The sequence below is a fragment of the Mizuhopecten yessoensis genome, unplaced genomic scaffold (assembly GCF_002113885.1).
Source record: "Mizuhopecten yessoensis strain PY_sf001 unplaced genomic scaffold, ASM211388v2 scaffold10585, whole genome shotgun sequence".
Taxonomy (NCBI): Eukaryota; Metazoa; Mollusca; class Bivalvia; order Pectinida; family Pectinidae; genus Mizuhopecten; species Mizuhopecten yessoensis.
The window spans coordinates 153,928-167,847 of record NW_018408620.1 but is presented as its reverse complement, the minus strand read 5'-3'; the positions used below and the strand labels follow the sequence as shown (position 1 = coordinate 167,847).

General features: G+C 35.7%; 1 protein-coding gene across 8 annotated transcripts in view; it reads left to right on the top strand.

Annotated features, from left to right (window-relative positions):
- The window catches only part of LOC110461155 (mitogen-activated protein kinase kinase kinase 13-like), a 139,133-nt gene that overhangs the window by 77,076 nt on the left and 48,137 nt on the right, over positions 1–13,920 (top strand). For all 8 annotated transcript variants that reach the window (XM_021514488.1, XM_021514489.1, XM_021514491.1 and 5 more), the window contains one exon: positions 10,306–10,496. In XM_021514488.1, coding sequence (XP_021370163.1) covers positions 10,327–10,496 — 170 coding nt within the window. In that variant the 5' untranslated portion in view covers positions 10,306–10,326. The remainder of the gene's footprint in view (positions 1–10,305; positions 10,497–13,920) is intronic.

The window sequence follows — 13,920 nt, the reverse complement described above, 5'->3', positions numbered from 1 at the left end:
AGGAGGAAGTATCTCTCTATAGTACTGGGGAGGAGTAAGTATCTGTCTATAGTACTAGGGAGGAGTTAGTATCTGTCTATAATACTGGGGCGGAGTTAGTATCTGTCTATAGTACTGGGGAGGAGGAAGTATCTCTCTATAGTACTGGGGAGGAGTAAGTATCTCTCTATAGTACTGGGGAGGAGTAAGTATCTCTCTATAGTACTGGGGAGGAGTAAGTATCTGTCTATAGTACTGGGGAGGAGTTAGTATCTGTCTATAATACTGGGGAGGAGTTAGTATCTGTCTATAATACTGGGGCGGAGTTAGTATCTGTCTATAGTACTGGGGAGGGAGGAGTTAGTATCTCTCTATAGTACTGGGGCGGAGTTAGTATCTCTCTATACACACAGGGGAGGAGTTAGTACATGTATCTGTCTATAGTACTGGGGAGGAGTTAGTACATGTATCTGTCTATAGTACTGGGGAGAAGATATTTTCTGTTGAGTGATGGGTAGGGGTTGTTATCAATCTATTATGATACAGAGGAGTTATTTTCTGTCGTGCAGTTTACTTAGGGTGGGTAATTGCCTATCTAGAATTAAGTTATTGTCTATCTAGAGGATTGCAGACTGAGGAGTCTTTTTGTGTCTGTGGTAGAATACTTGGTAGACCGTTGTTTCATTTTGATATTGGGACAGATGTTTAAGCTACAGGCCATTGTCAACTTCAGTTACCAAATGACACTACAATTACTAGTTGACAATATTTGAAGAACACTAGTAAAATTTAAAAAAATCTTGCAGTTGTTTTTGAAATTCATTTGAGTCCAATTTTACTCTACTAAAATTGTTAAATGGAGCCTTTTATTTGTACCTGTGTGTGTCGAGTCTGGCTTCACTGTCAGACTGTTAGAAGGTTTATCTGATTCTCTATACTGATCTTTACTGTTCTCTTATTGATTTTTGAAAGTGCTCTGCATGATAAATTTGTTAATTAGAATTTACTAATAGAAATTGGATTTTAAATGCTAATATTTGTGGTTTTTAGAGTAATAATTATGAAGTTAGTACAAGTGGAAATATGTATTTCCCACTCAGTTATGAAACTTACAGTAAATGTGTATTTTATGTAAATTTGATCTGATTATGGTAAGTCAAGAATTAAAAAATATAGAAGTACACAGAATGTTTTAAAATCATTTATTTCACTTCAAAGGATCAGGACGGACCTTAATGGGTTGTAGATCATTCTGGGACAACCTGTGTGAGGAAAAACATCTGTCGGTCCCTGGGGATCCCTCCCCTTCCAAAGTGTCCTGCCCCTTGGGGCCAAAAGCTTCGGTAAAGTGTCTTATAATTATCCAGTTATTTTTTGTGTTAACTCACACCTAATTGTGGTATGTGCTAGTTTGTGACTTACTTTAAAAGTGTGACCACCGTTTCATCTGAAGTGGTCTCTCTCTTGTAAAATCTGGGGTTAGTGATAGGGGTGTTTGCCTTTAAGGAATATGATTCCTTTGAAATATTATCAAACAAAAAAGTGTAAATGTCTAATCCTCTCATCCCTTGATTCTCAAGTGGACTGGGCCACATGTCAGAATTGGGACCGACTAAAAGACTTAAATTGAATATTTCACCAGAGCTTGAGTATTACAAAATGTAACAGTGGTACAGGCTTGTCTGTACTTTCTAGTAGACTAATTACAATGGTTCTTTGAAAAGAAGATTTGGTTGGTTCAAGGGAACAATTGGATATTTGTGAATGGAGTAAGTTTGCAGATGACAGAAGATTATGAATGTATTTTGTTTAATGGACATTGGGCTTATTATGGATCTGCTTTAACTTGTAAGTGTTTGTCAACAAATGTACGGCTGCATTGTCATGTGAAGTCATTATGTCAAATACCATTTTATTGATGTTCATTCCTTTATAGATAATGGTACAGTAAGTGGTATGGTAGGATAAAAGTTGTTTATTTTACATGTACCTTATGTGTTTATAAATTCAAAACAAGCATTGTATTTGTTTGATTGCAAAATGTATTTAGCTAAACAAATTATGTGAACAAATTCATCATTTTATTCAAGAAGTTATGATATGAAAAAGAAAAAATGACATTATGAAAGAAAAATTAACATTTCATATATAAAATTTATATATCCAGTAAGTCCTCAGTATAATGCTGTTTCCTTTGACACTTTGTTTACAGACAACATAATAAATAAACTGTTTTCCTTTTTATTTAAAATTTCATTTAAATGTATCCCTTGCCATATTGCCAAACCACTTTTTAATGCAATTTTTTTGCTGGAAAACAGTGGTGTTACAACAAGTTTGTACTTGAGATATAAAAAAAAAGTGACTTAAATAATTTGTTTCTTGGTGAATTGATAACACAGTAAGTTTAATTTTCAGATAAATCGTTTCAAAATTAAATTAATGCATAAATACTTATGTTGTTTTTGTAAGTGGTTATAATTTTGAATTCATGGACACATTCGATATAAATATTAAACGAAATAAAAACAAAAATCAGAAATAATTTCAGCGTTTCTAATGTTCTAGCCGTTTTGTATGGACATGTTACAGGAAATTAGTATGGACATGTAGGAAATCAGTATGGACATGTTACAGGAAATCAGTATGGACATGTAGGAAATCAGTATGGACATGTTACAGGAAATCAATATGGCCATGTTACAGGAAATCAGTATGGACATGTTACAGTAAATCAGTATGGACATGTTATAGGAAATCAGTACGGACATGTTACAGGAAATCAATATGGACATGTTAAAGGAAATCAGTATGGACATGTTACAGGAAATCAGTACGGACATGTTACAGGAAATCAGTATGGACATGTTACAGGAAATCAGTACGGACATGTTACAGGAAATCAGTATGGACATGTTACACGAAATCAGTATGGACATGTTACAGGAAATCAATATGGCCATGTTACAGGAAATCAGTATGGACATGTTACAGTAAATCAGTATGGACATGTTATAGGAAATCAGTATGGAAATGTTACAGGAAACCAGTATGGCCATGTTACAGGAAATCAGTATGGACATGTTACACGAAATCAGTATGGACATGTTACAGGAAATCAATATGGCCATGTTACAGGAAATCAGTATGGACATGTTATAGGAAACCAGTATGGACATGTTACAGGAAATCAATATGGACATGTTAAAGGAAATCAGTATGGACATGTTACAGGAAATCAGTGGGGACATGTTACAGGAAATCAGTATGGACATGTTACAGGAAATCAGTACGGACATGTTACAGGAAATCAATATGGACATGTTATAGGAAATCAATATGGACATGTTACAGGAAATCAGTATGGACATGTAGGAAATCAGTATGTACATGTTATAGGAAATCAGTATGGACATGTTATAGGATTTCTAATGTTCTAGCCGTTTTGTATGGACATGTTACAGGAAATTAGTATGGACATGTAGGAAATCAGTTTGGACATGTTACAGGAAATCAGTATGGACATGTTACTGGAAATCAGTATGGACATGTTATAGGAAATCAGTACGGACATGTTATCGGAAATCAGTATGGACATGTAGGAAATCAGTATGTACATGTTATAGGAAATCAGTATGGACATGTTATAGGGAATCAGTACGGACATGTTATAGGAAATCAGTATGGACATGTTATCGGAAATCAGTACGGACATGTTACAGGAAATCAATATGGACATGTTATAGGAAATCAGTATGGACATGTTACAGGAAACCAGTATGGACATGTAGGAAATCAGTATGGACATGTTACAGGAAATCAGTACGGACATGTTACAGGAAATCAATATGGACATGTTATAGGAAATCAGTATGGACATGTTATAGGATTTCTAATGTTCTAGCCGTTTTGTATGGACATGTTACCGGAAATTAGTATGGACATGTAGGAAATCAGTATGGACATGATATAGGAAATCAGTATGGACATGTTATAGGAAATCAGTACGGACATGTTACAGGAAATCAATATGGACATGTTACAGGAACTCAGTATGGACATGTTACAGGAAATCAATATGGCCATGTTACAGGAAATCAGTATGGACATGTTATAGGAAATCAGTACGGACATGTTATAGGAAATCAGTATGGACATGTAGGAAATCAGTATGGACATGTTATAGGAAATCAGTATGGACATGTTATAGGAAATCAGTACGGACATGTTACAGGAAATCAATATGGACATGTTATAGGAAATCAATATGGACATGTAGGAAATCAGTATGGACATGTTATAGGAAATCAGTACGGACATGTTACAGGAAATCAATATGGACATGTTACAGGAAATCAGTATGGACATGTTACAGGAAATCAGTATGGACATGTTACAGGAAATCAATAAAACATGTCGTGAAACTTCATATCAAACCAGCTCAATATTTTAGGGATTCATTTAATAGCAAAATGTTAATTTATCTATTAAAATTGCAAATTTTGTACTTAATGTGATTTATAAACACAGACAGATGGTGACAGCTGGTCTGTACAGATCACTGACCCATTCAATTTATCTATGTAGTCAAACTGTGCATCTGTTTGTGCATACATCCGTCCATTGATAGTAAACAGCTTATACACAAGATAGCTAACAAACTCAAAAGGTTCGGTTTTTCTTTACACCATAATATTTTGAAATCTTGTTCTAGACCTAAGAATAAATCTCGGTGGTCATTGGTCAAGATTAAAGGGTTAAAGGTCACGCTCAATTTCTTTGTCGTGTGTATTACTGTTAGTTATATTGTCGACAGTGACCACAAGTAGAGAAATAATTAACCTATGGTTGATTGTTACATTGAGTAGTAGGGGACTAATGACTTGTGTAACAGGAGAAGAAAAAAATGCTCGGCCAGACCAGGATTTGAACCTCAGGATGGTCCGACGCTCCGAACTCTAGGCATACTCTCTAACCAATTGTGCTACCTGGTCACTGGCGATCAACCCTGTCCAGTTCTTAGCTAGCTCTACATTTGTATAGGGTTGACAGTAACCATTAACTGGGACCATACAGTTTGCATATGGTCAACAGTGACAATGAATAGGGTGCTAGTAATTTTAGTATGATCGTCATGGCCAATGACCATGAGTTGGATACAATCTAAAAGCTGTAGACAGGGGTTGCTTGAGATATTGCTTTTGTAACCTTTACATAAAACCTTGGCAATTAAAGCTTATATTCACCAAAATCACAGTACAATAGGTAGAGTTTCAGGAAAAAGCATTTGGTGTGTAGCCCAATCTCTGGGTATGTTTAAGATTTCATGATGTACCTCCCAATATCAAGTTTTGATGTTGGTGTGAGATTTCAGAACATTTGTATTATGAAGACATCTTTTGATATGTAAGATGACTAGATTAAGAAGATTGCTTCTAGCTCATCAGGTTGTCATGGTGACCATTCCTGACAACTTGTGAAGGAGACTGATTTAATGAATATTCATGATGGTCTTACATTCATGTATAGCGTGTCAATAGTCATTAGTGTCTATAGGCCTAAAAAACTAATCTGGTTGCCTCATGAATATTCATCATAGAGTATTTTTGATGGTCAAATTTTCATGTCAGTTTGTCTATACTAGTCTTGAGTTGTTGGAAGGGCTGATGGTACTTATCTGGTTTAGCATGAACTTCCATCTCTGGGCTCAGTGAGAATCTGAGTTTAACACCTTATAGTATAGTCTGAGATGACCCTTCATGACTGTAACCATTGTGGACATTTGAGGAAATGGTCTGGATGATCAAATAGGATACCTCCCCAGTCACTCGTTGTATCCAGTCTAAATGATGGCTGCTTCAGAGGTATCAGTATTTTGCTTCAGTACCAATTTCACATGTAACTGCAGAAAACTTTAAACCTCTCACAAGTTCTATTGGCATTTAGACTTTTGGTTTGCACTCTGTCCGTCCGAGTCTGTCTGTGCGTCACTATGTTAGGACCATATCTTATGCTGTCACCTGTGATTAAAAAACATTGCATAAGAGTACTTCATGGTATGACCAAGTGTTGCTTTGTGAAGTCGGGTCTCATATTCAATAATACTCAGAGTTATGGCCATTTATCACACACTTAACCTTCTAAACATTCATCATACTCTCATATTCAATAATATTCAGATTTATGGCCCTTTATCACGCACTGTTCCTTCTAAACATTCATAAGACTCTCATATTCAACAATAGAGTTATGGCCCTTTATCATACACTATACCTTCTAAACATTCATCATACTCTCATATTCAATAATATTCAGAGTTATGCCCCTTTATCACGCGCTGTACCTTCTAACCGTTCATCAGACTTTCATATTCAATAATACTTAGAGTTATGGCCCTTTATCACCCACTTTACCTTCTAAACATTCACTAGACTCATATTCAATAATACTCAGAGTTATGGCCCTTTATCACCCACTTTACCTTCTTAACATTCATCAGACTCATATTCAATAATACTCAGAGTTATGGCCCTTTATCACGCACTGTACCTTCTAAACGTTCATCAGACTCTCATATTCAATAATATTCAGAGTTATGGCCCTTTATCACGCACTGTACCTTCTAATCGTTCACCAGACTCTGGGAGAAGTCAGACCTATCAGACTTGAGGTTTCATCAGACTTGGGGAACGTCCACATGAATTGATCTGTCTGTCCACGGTTATCTAATAATCACTGGGTAAGAAATGTGTGAAAGTAAAACTAAGCCGAGAGCACTGGAAACTAGGGAGAAATAATTTTTATATATCACCTCAACTTGATGTATTGATAAATGATAATTATATGTCTGTTTACTACAGACATAATATATTTATACCTCAGAGACTGAATGGCAGACATTGTGTACACTACATGTACTAAATTTACTGTAAGATATATATATGTATGTATTGTACCACAGATACTGATTAGCAGATGGTTAATACTGCCACGGTCACTTAGTTAACTCATTCACCCCTTCATAATGAACAAATCACCCCTGAAGACACATTTGAACTCTTCCAATTCAAAGGTTAAAATAATTTATTGTGAAATTTCAGGGGTGAATGAGTTAAACTATCTGTATAACAAGTAACACAAAATCATAAAGGAAATGAGGCGATACTAGATTATACACAAAATAGAATTTTTTAAAATAAATTCATATCAGTGCAAAGATGTATATTTTGACAAACGTGTGAATTAATCCCTACAAATTGAAATTTGAAATTCTCCCTAATGAAAGATTTTGGTGAAATGTTTAGAATCTAATCTAGAGCTGCACTATTGTATAATAAGATTTTGGTAAAACTACAGTATTTAATCTGTCATATATGGCACAATAAATTGTCTGTCTCATTCTGTGTCCTGGTTTTGGTAGCTCGATGCCTTCACTGTCCACGGTCCCTCTCAGTAGACACCTGCTGGTGAATGATTGCGAACTGTTGGGCTCAATCAGTAATGTTCCCACACACAGTCCGGGTTCATCCTTTCTGCCCTGTTGCCTTTTTTCACCAAACTTCATTACAAATTCATCTGGATTGCCTCACAGTGTCCCTTGATCGTTTATTGATTGCGTTGGAGCTTGCCCATCCAGCGTTCAGATGAGGCCCACTTACCTAGATGGTATTCTCGGCCAGAGACAGATTCATAAAAACTACATCAAATAGACCATATCATTCACAGGAAAAAGACAATACATAATGGAGGTCGGGATTCGCGTTGCACGGTAATTGTTGGTTCGCCTGACCTGTGTTATAAATATCAACATGCAATATGGCCCGATATCCCTGTTAATGAAATCGCTGGACCGTTGAGCAACAAAGAGAAATATTGGGGAATGAAAATTTCAGCCATGCAAGTTTAATAATGAAATCACAAACTACTTGCAGGCATCGAGTGTAAAACTGATAGGTTGATAATGTGGGGAAAGATATATTACACAGGGTTAATTATCTGTGAATAAGATCAGAGGGGAGCACTGCCATTGTCTTTCACTGTGACACCTGGTACGAAGCACCGTATACAAATGTAAATTACAAATATTGACAAATGGTAATTACCTAAAAACCCTTCTCCAGCCTCGGCCATTATCGCTCATCCCTTATATAGATGCTATCGTTTTTTCAGCTTTCTTGCGGTAATGATATCAAAGAAAAAACGGTGATATTTTTGCATTAATTAAAGTAATAGGGCCTAATTTCACTACAATTAAAATTCCATATGGCATATTTGATGCACATATCCATCAATAATTACGTAGAAATGGAAACATACCATTAACATTGCATGAGAAATTTTGCGTGTTGGTTGATTTTACGGGATCAGGACATTAGAAATGCTGACATTAAGAAAGTTGAAGCAGGATGAGCACTCGGTGCCTTTACAAGCTTAGTCGATGAGGATCAATATTCAATAGACTGGGCAGAGGTTAATATGACCTAGGTCGGCAGGTGTGATTTGTGGCTTCTAGGGGTTAATACCATATTTGGACTTAAGGTACACTAATTGACGGAGCCAGTAATCCAGTGCATGACGTGCAGACAAAGTGGGCGTGTGCACCTGGGTACGCTCCACTAGTTAGTTTTTACTCTTCTGGAATAAAAACATTCTGTCCTAAACAAACAAGTAATTTTTTGAAAGACTATTGTTGGTGAGGGGTGGTAAACCGTGAAAAAAATACTATGAACTGACTGAAGGTTGACAAAAGATTGGACTGGAACAATAGTTTTTGGTACACATTTGGTATGTGGTGTTATTATAATATAGATGTTGTTTATCAGTATATATTTACTGGTCATGATAGATAGATAGATATATATATATCAGTTTTAAACCAACACTTGTTAACGACATATGAAACATGATTTTTCCTCAGCTTTCGTACTGTTTAGTGTTAGAAAGCCGAGGTACTCTACTGTTTTTACAGCCTAAAATATATGAGAGACATAAACTTTGTAATAATCACGTAAGGAGCAAGTTAAAACTGTTGCTTTAATAAGTCACTAATGGTTTTGACAGAAATTTAGACCAATCGGATTTCGTGTTTCTTGAACAAAAAAAGTTCAAGTTGAACTTAACGAAAAGAAAATGCTTACTGCTTTCTAATAGTACTGTCTGGTGTTTAGGTGTTTTTTTTAAGAATATCTTTGTGGTAACTGTACATTGCAGACTTGTGAATTTTAGATAATTAGGAACTGCAGAGATTTTGGTACATTGTACTTATTGTATCTCTTAACCCTTTCATCCCTATGTAACTTTAGTAGACTCTACCATGTATTGATATGGATGTGTCCATTATGGTCTACAGTGGTGAAAGGGTTAAAGACTATATATAATTCACAGATTCACTGAATTTTAATTCTTGTGAATTCTATAGAGTTGTTACTTGATCATGATTCAATGAATATTTGTGGATTTTATAGATTTGGTAGCATCCTATTTTTCAGAGATTTTGATTTGCTGAGCTGAGAAAGAATTTCAAATATAAAGATTTTGTATGTCTTTGCACTGAAAACTTATCAGTTCAGAAGGCTATGTAAATTTATTGCTGAACACTTTTGAGTTTTAGAGATATTGGCGACACAAGTCATTAGGTGCGGGGTTCTGTGATTGATCCGAGCTTGAGCTTCATTAGTGACGGCAGTGAAGGGCAAATAGTTATAAAATACTCCTCCATCAAAAAAAACACTGAATCTTTGCGATATTCAGAAGATTATTTTTTTCTAGAAATAATGTGGGCATCATATTTCAAATATCAGAATGTGTATATATTAATGATGATAAAATATTTAATATGCATATTTTAGGTACAAAATGGTACTTTATTTCCTAGAGGTAAAGTGGGCATCACATTTCAAATAGTAGAATGTATATATCTGATTACATGTTTCTTAGAGTTGTAATGACAATAAAGTCTTTGGTTAATCATCACTCATATTTCAGGAACAGAATATTGGGTCTCTGCCATAATCCACAGCTGATTTTATATGTAATGACAAATTAAAAGTTACGAAATGCTTGTTGGAAGCAATTATGTGGTCCTGTATTTTATTTACCTGCTCTGTTATTTGTAGCTTATGTTGAAACAGTTTCATAATTGTTTATGACAAGAAACTTGGCTTACCTTCATTAATTTACATACAGTCAAATATCCTTTATACTGCAACCATTTTCTCGACAAAATTTTATTTTTAAAATTCCAGCTAAAAAATGATATTTTTGTATGAACTTCTTTTTTATATATAACATTGTGTTGATGACAAAACTTTCATTTTTTTTTCTCAGATTTTAACAATATAATTCACGATGACGTTGGACCGCGACACCCCGCCTGATTACACGGACGAGACGATGACATCACAGGCCACGACCTACGCGCTCCATGTCCTACAGCGGGATGAGCCTATTAATAGCCGTAACAGTCCTAGTACTCTCAACGTCCTCACCAACAGCTCCGACTTTGAGTTTACTAATAGGTAGGTACTGAGTTACTTATTCTCCAGTTTACTAATAGGTAGGTACTGAGTTACTTATTTTCCAGTTTACTAATAGGTAGGTACTGAGTTATTCATTCTCCAGTTTACTAATAGGTAGGTACTGAGTTACTTATTCTCCAGTTTACTAATAGGTATTGAGCAAACTCATTGTTTTAGAAAAGTTCTTTAAATATGGCTTAACTTTTAAGTAATGAGCATGCTCAATGTCATAGAAAATAAGTCCATGCCAGCTGTGAGTCGAATAATATGTTTTGAGCATGCTTAATATTCTTGAAAAAAAACCAACATGAAATGCAAGTTTTTTTTTAAGGTATTGAGTAGAGCATGGTCATTGTCATAGAACGAAGCTGAAGGTGTGAGTTTACTATTAGGTATTGAGCATGGTCAATGTCATAGAACGAAGCTGAAGGTGTGAGTTTACTATTAGGTATTGAGCATGGTCAATGTCCCAAAAACATTTGTTCCAACTGTGAGTTTAGTAGTTGGTTTTGAGCATGCTCATTGTCAAAGAAAAAACATCAACTGTCAGCCTACTATTAGATATTGAAAATGCTCAATGTCCTAAAATATCTGTGACTGCAGAGTTTAAATTTAGTTATAGGTATTGAGCATGCTCAATGTCCTATTTACAGATGTATAGTATTTGTATAGCCAAGAGGTCATTTTGGCTCAGATTATCTTTGACTGGAGAGAACGAAAATGCATTTTATAGCCACATGGAATGGTAGTCATGGCGTTAAGCTGCTAACTGTGCCTACCTATAAACCAAATTTGTATCATGTGGAGATTCACTGCATGGTCAGTAACCTGAGTGAGTGGTCAGGATTACTGATACTGAGTGGTGACAAGAATACTGTAGGTCCAGTGGTCAAGACAATTGTCTTTGACATTGGTCCAGGTGTGAGTCACCCAGGGTCAGTAATTGGTCATTATCTCACTGACCACAGTGTTTGTTTACACTGAGCATCTGTTGAGGGGGAGAAACCAGTCAGTAGGAATATAGGTACACAGGATAAGCTGTCAGGATTGTAGTAATGATAAAGTCACTGACCATTCCACTGACCACTCCATTGAAACAATCAGTGCCACTAGTATTACTAATCAAGTAGTATATCTCACATATTATTTTTGTAACAAGGAAATGTCATTCAACGTATTTCTGCACTAGATTAGTGTCAGCATGTTGTGTTGTATGTCGGTTATTGTATATAGGGTGAGAGGGTCCCTTAACTTATTCACTAAGTGTCAATCATCGTGCTTCATTTTGCTTAGAGAAACCTTATAAGAAGTTTGATATTTGTCCTGCATCACCACTGTGCAAGCTGTGTGTAATGAGACCATATCACTCTGGCATAATTGTGAATTAACCGTTGCCATTGTGACATCATGATCTCGACATCATTGGAGACAGCTGGCTGATACTGGCAGTAAATTGTTCCTTTTATTGAAAATCTATATCTAAAATTGAAAAACAAATGCATAATTGAAATATCTTTTTATTTTCAAAATCATAGAAAATATCAATGTTAAACATTCATAGCTATAGTTATAGTCCTATGATTCTGAACAGGGCTGCATACAAACACTAACAATTCATGTATGGCATATTTGTCTGAAATCCTGACTGTGTACAATTAAATGAAAGCAGTAAGTTTATTGTAGTCACCTCATTTTGATTGCAGCAGTTCATGTTGCCGGATTTATTTTTTATTTTGATAGAAGCAAGTTCTCCCTAAATGATTGTTACACAAATTTGATGGAAGTATATTAATTCACCTATAGGTTTATGATGTCAGTTTCTAGTGGTCGACAGACTGACGTTAGTTTCTAATGGTCGACAGACTGACGTTAGTTTCTAGTGGTCGACAGACTGACGAGGTTCAAGTCTGTTGCAATTAATCGATTTGATGCATTTGTAGATTAGGTGGATAGACTCTGATGGTTTGTTGGTATAAATAGCCCAGGTTAAACATACTGTAAATAAAAATGGTCTAACTGCCTCTCCAACTCCACCAAAATTTTAATCAATTTTCACAATTTTTTGCATTTTTTTGTGTGTTCTCCAACTAATTATAGAAAGCTCACAATGATATGACTTAAAATTTGGACTTTCTAAAAAACTTCTTTCTCCAGTGAAAAATGAGCAAAATAACATTTACAACAATGCAGTATTGCCACACCAGCCGGGACTACAATGTCTACTGTACACAGAACATTACACTACAACGTCTACCGTACACAGAACATTACACAACAATGTCTACCGTACACAGAACATTACACTACAATGTCTACCGTACACAGAACATTACACTACAATGTCTACCGTACACAGAACATTACACTACAATGTCTACCGTACACAGAACATTACACTACAATGTCTACCGTACACAGAACATTACACTACAATGTCTACCGTACACAGAACATTACACTACAATGTCTACCGTACACAGAACATTACACTACAATGTCTACCGTACACAGAACATTACACTACAATGTCTACCGTACACAGAACATTACACTACAATGTCTACCGTACACAGAACATTACACTACAATGTCTACCGTACACAGAACATTACACTACAATGTCTACCGTACACAGAACATTACACTACAATGTCTACCGTACACAGAACATTACACTACAATGTCTACCGTACACAGAACATTACACTACAATGTCTACCGTACACAGAACATTACACTACAATGTCTACCGTACACAGAACATTACACTACAATGTCTACCGTACACAGAACATTACACTACAATGTCTACCGTACACAGAACATTACACTACAATGTCTACCGTACACAGAACATTACACTACAATGTCTACCGTACACAGAACATTACACTACAATGTCTACCGTACACAGAACATTACACTACAATGTCTACCGTACACAGAACATTACACTACAATGTCTACCGTACACAGAACATTACACTACAATGTCTACCGTACACAGAACATTACACTACAATGTCTACCGTACACAGAACATTACACTACAATGTCTACCGTACACAGAACATTACACTACAATGTCTACCGTACACAGAACATTACACTACAATGTCTACCGTACACAGAACATTACACTACAATGTCTACCGTACACAGAACATTACACTACAATGTCTACCGTACACAGAACATTACACTACAATGTCTACCGTACACAGAACATTACACTACAATGTCTACCGTACACAGAACATTACACTACAATGTCTACCGTACACAGAACATTACACTACAATGTCTACCGTACACAGAACATTACACTACAATGTCTACCGTACACAGAACATTACACTACAATGTCTACCGTACACAGAACATTACACTACAATGTCTACCGTACACAGAACATTACACTACA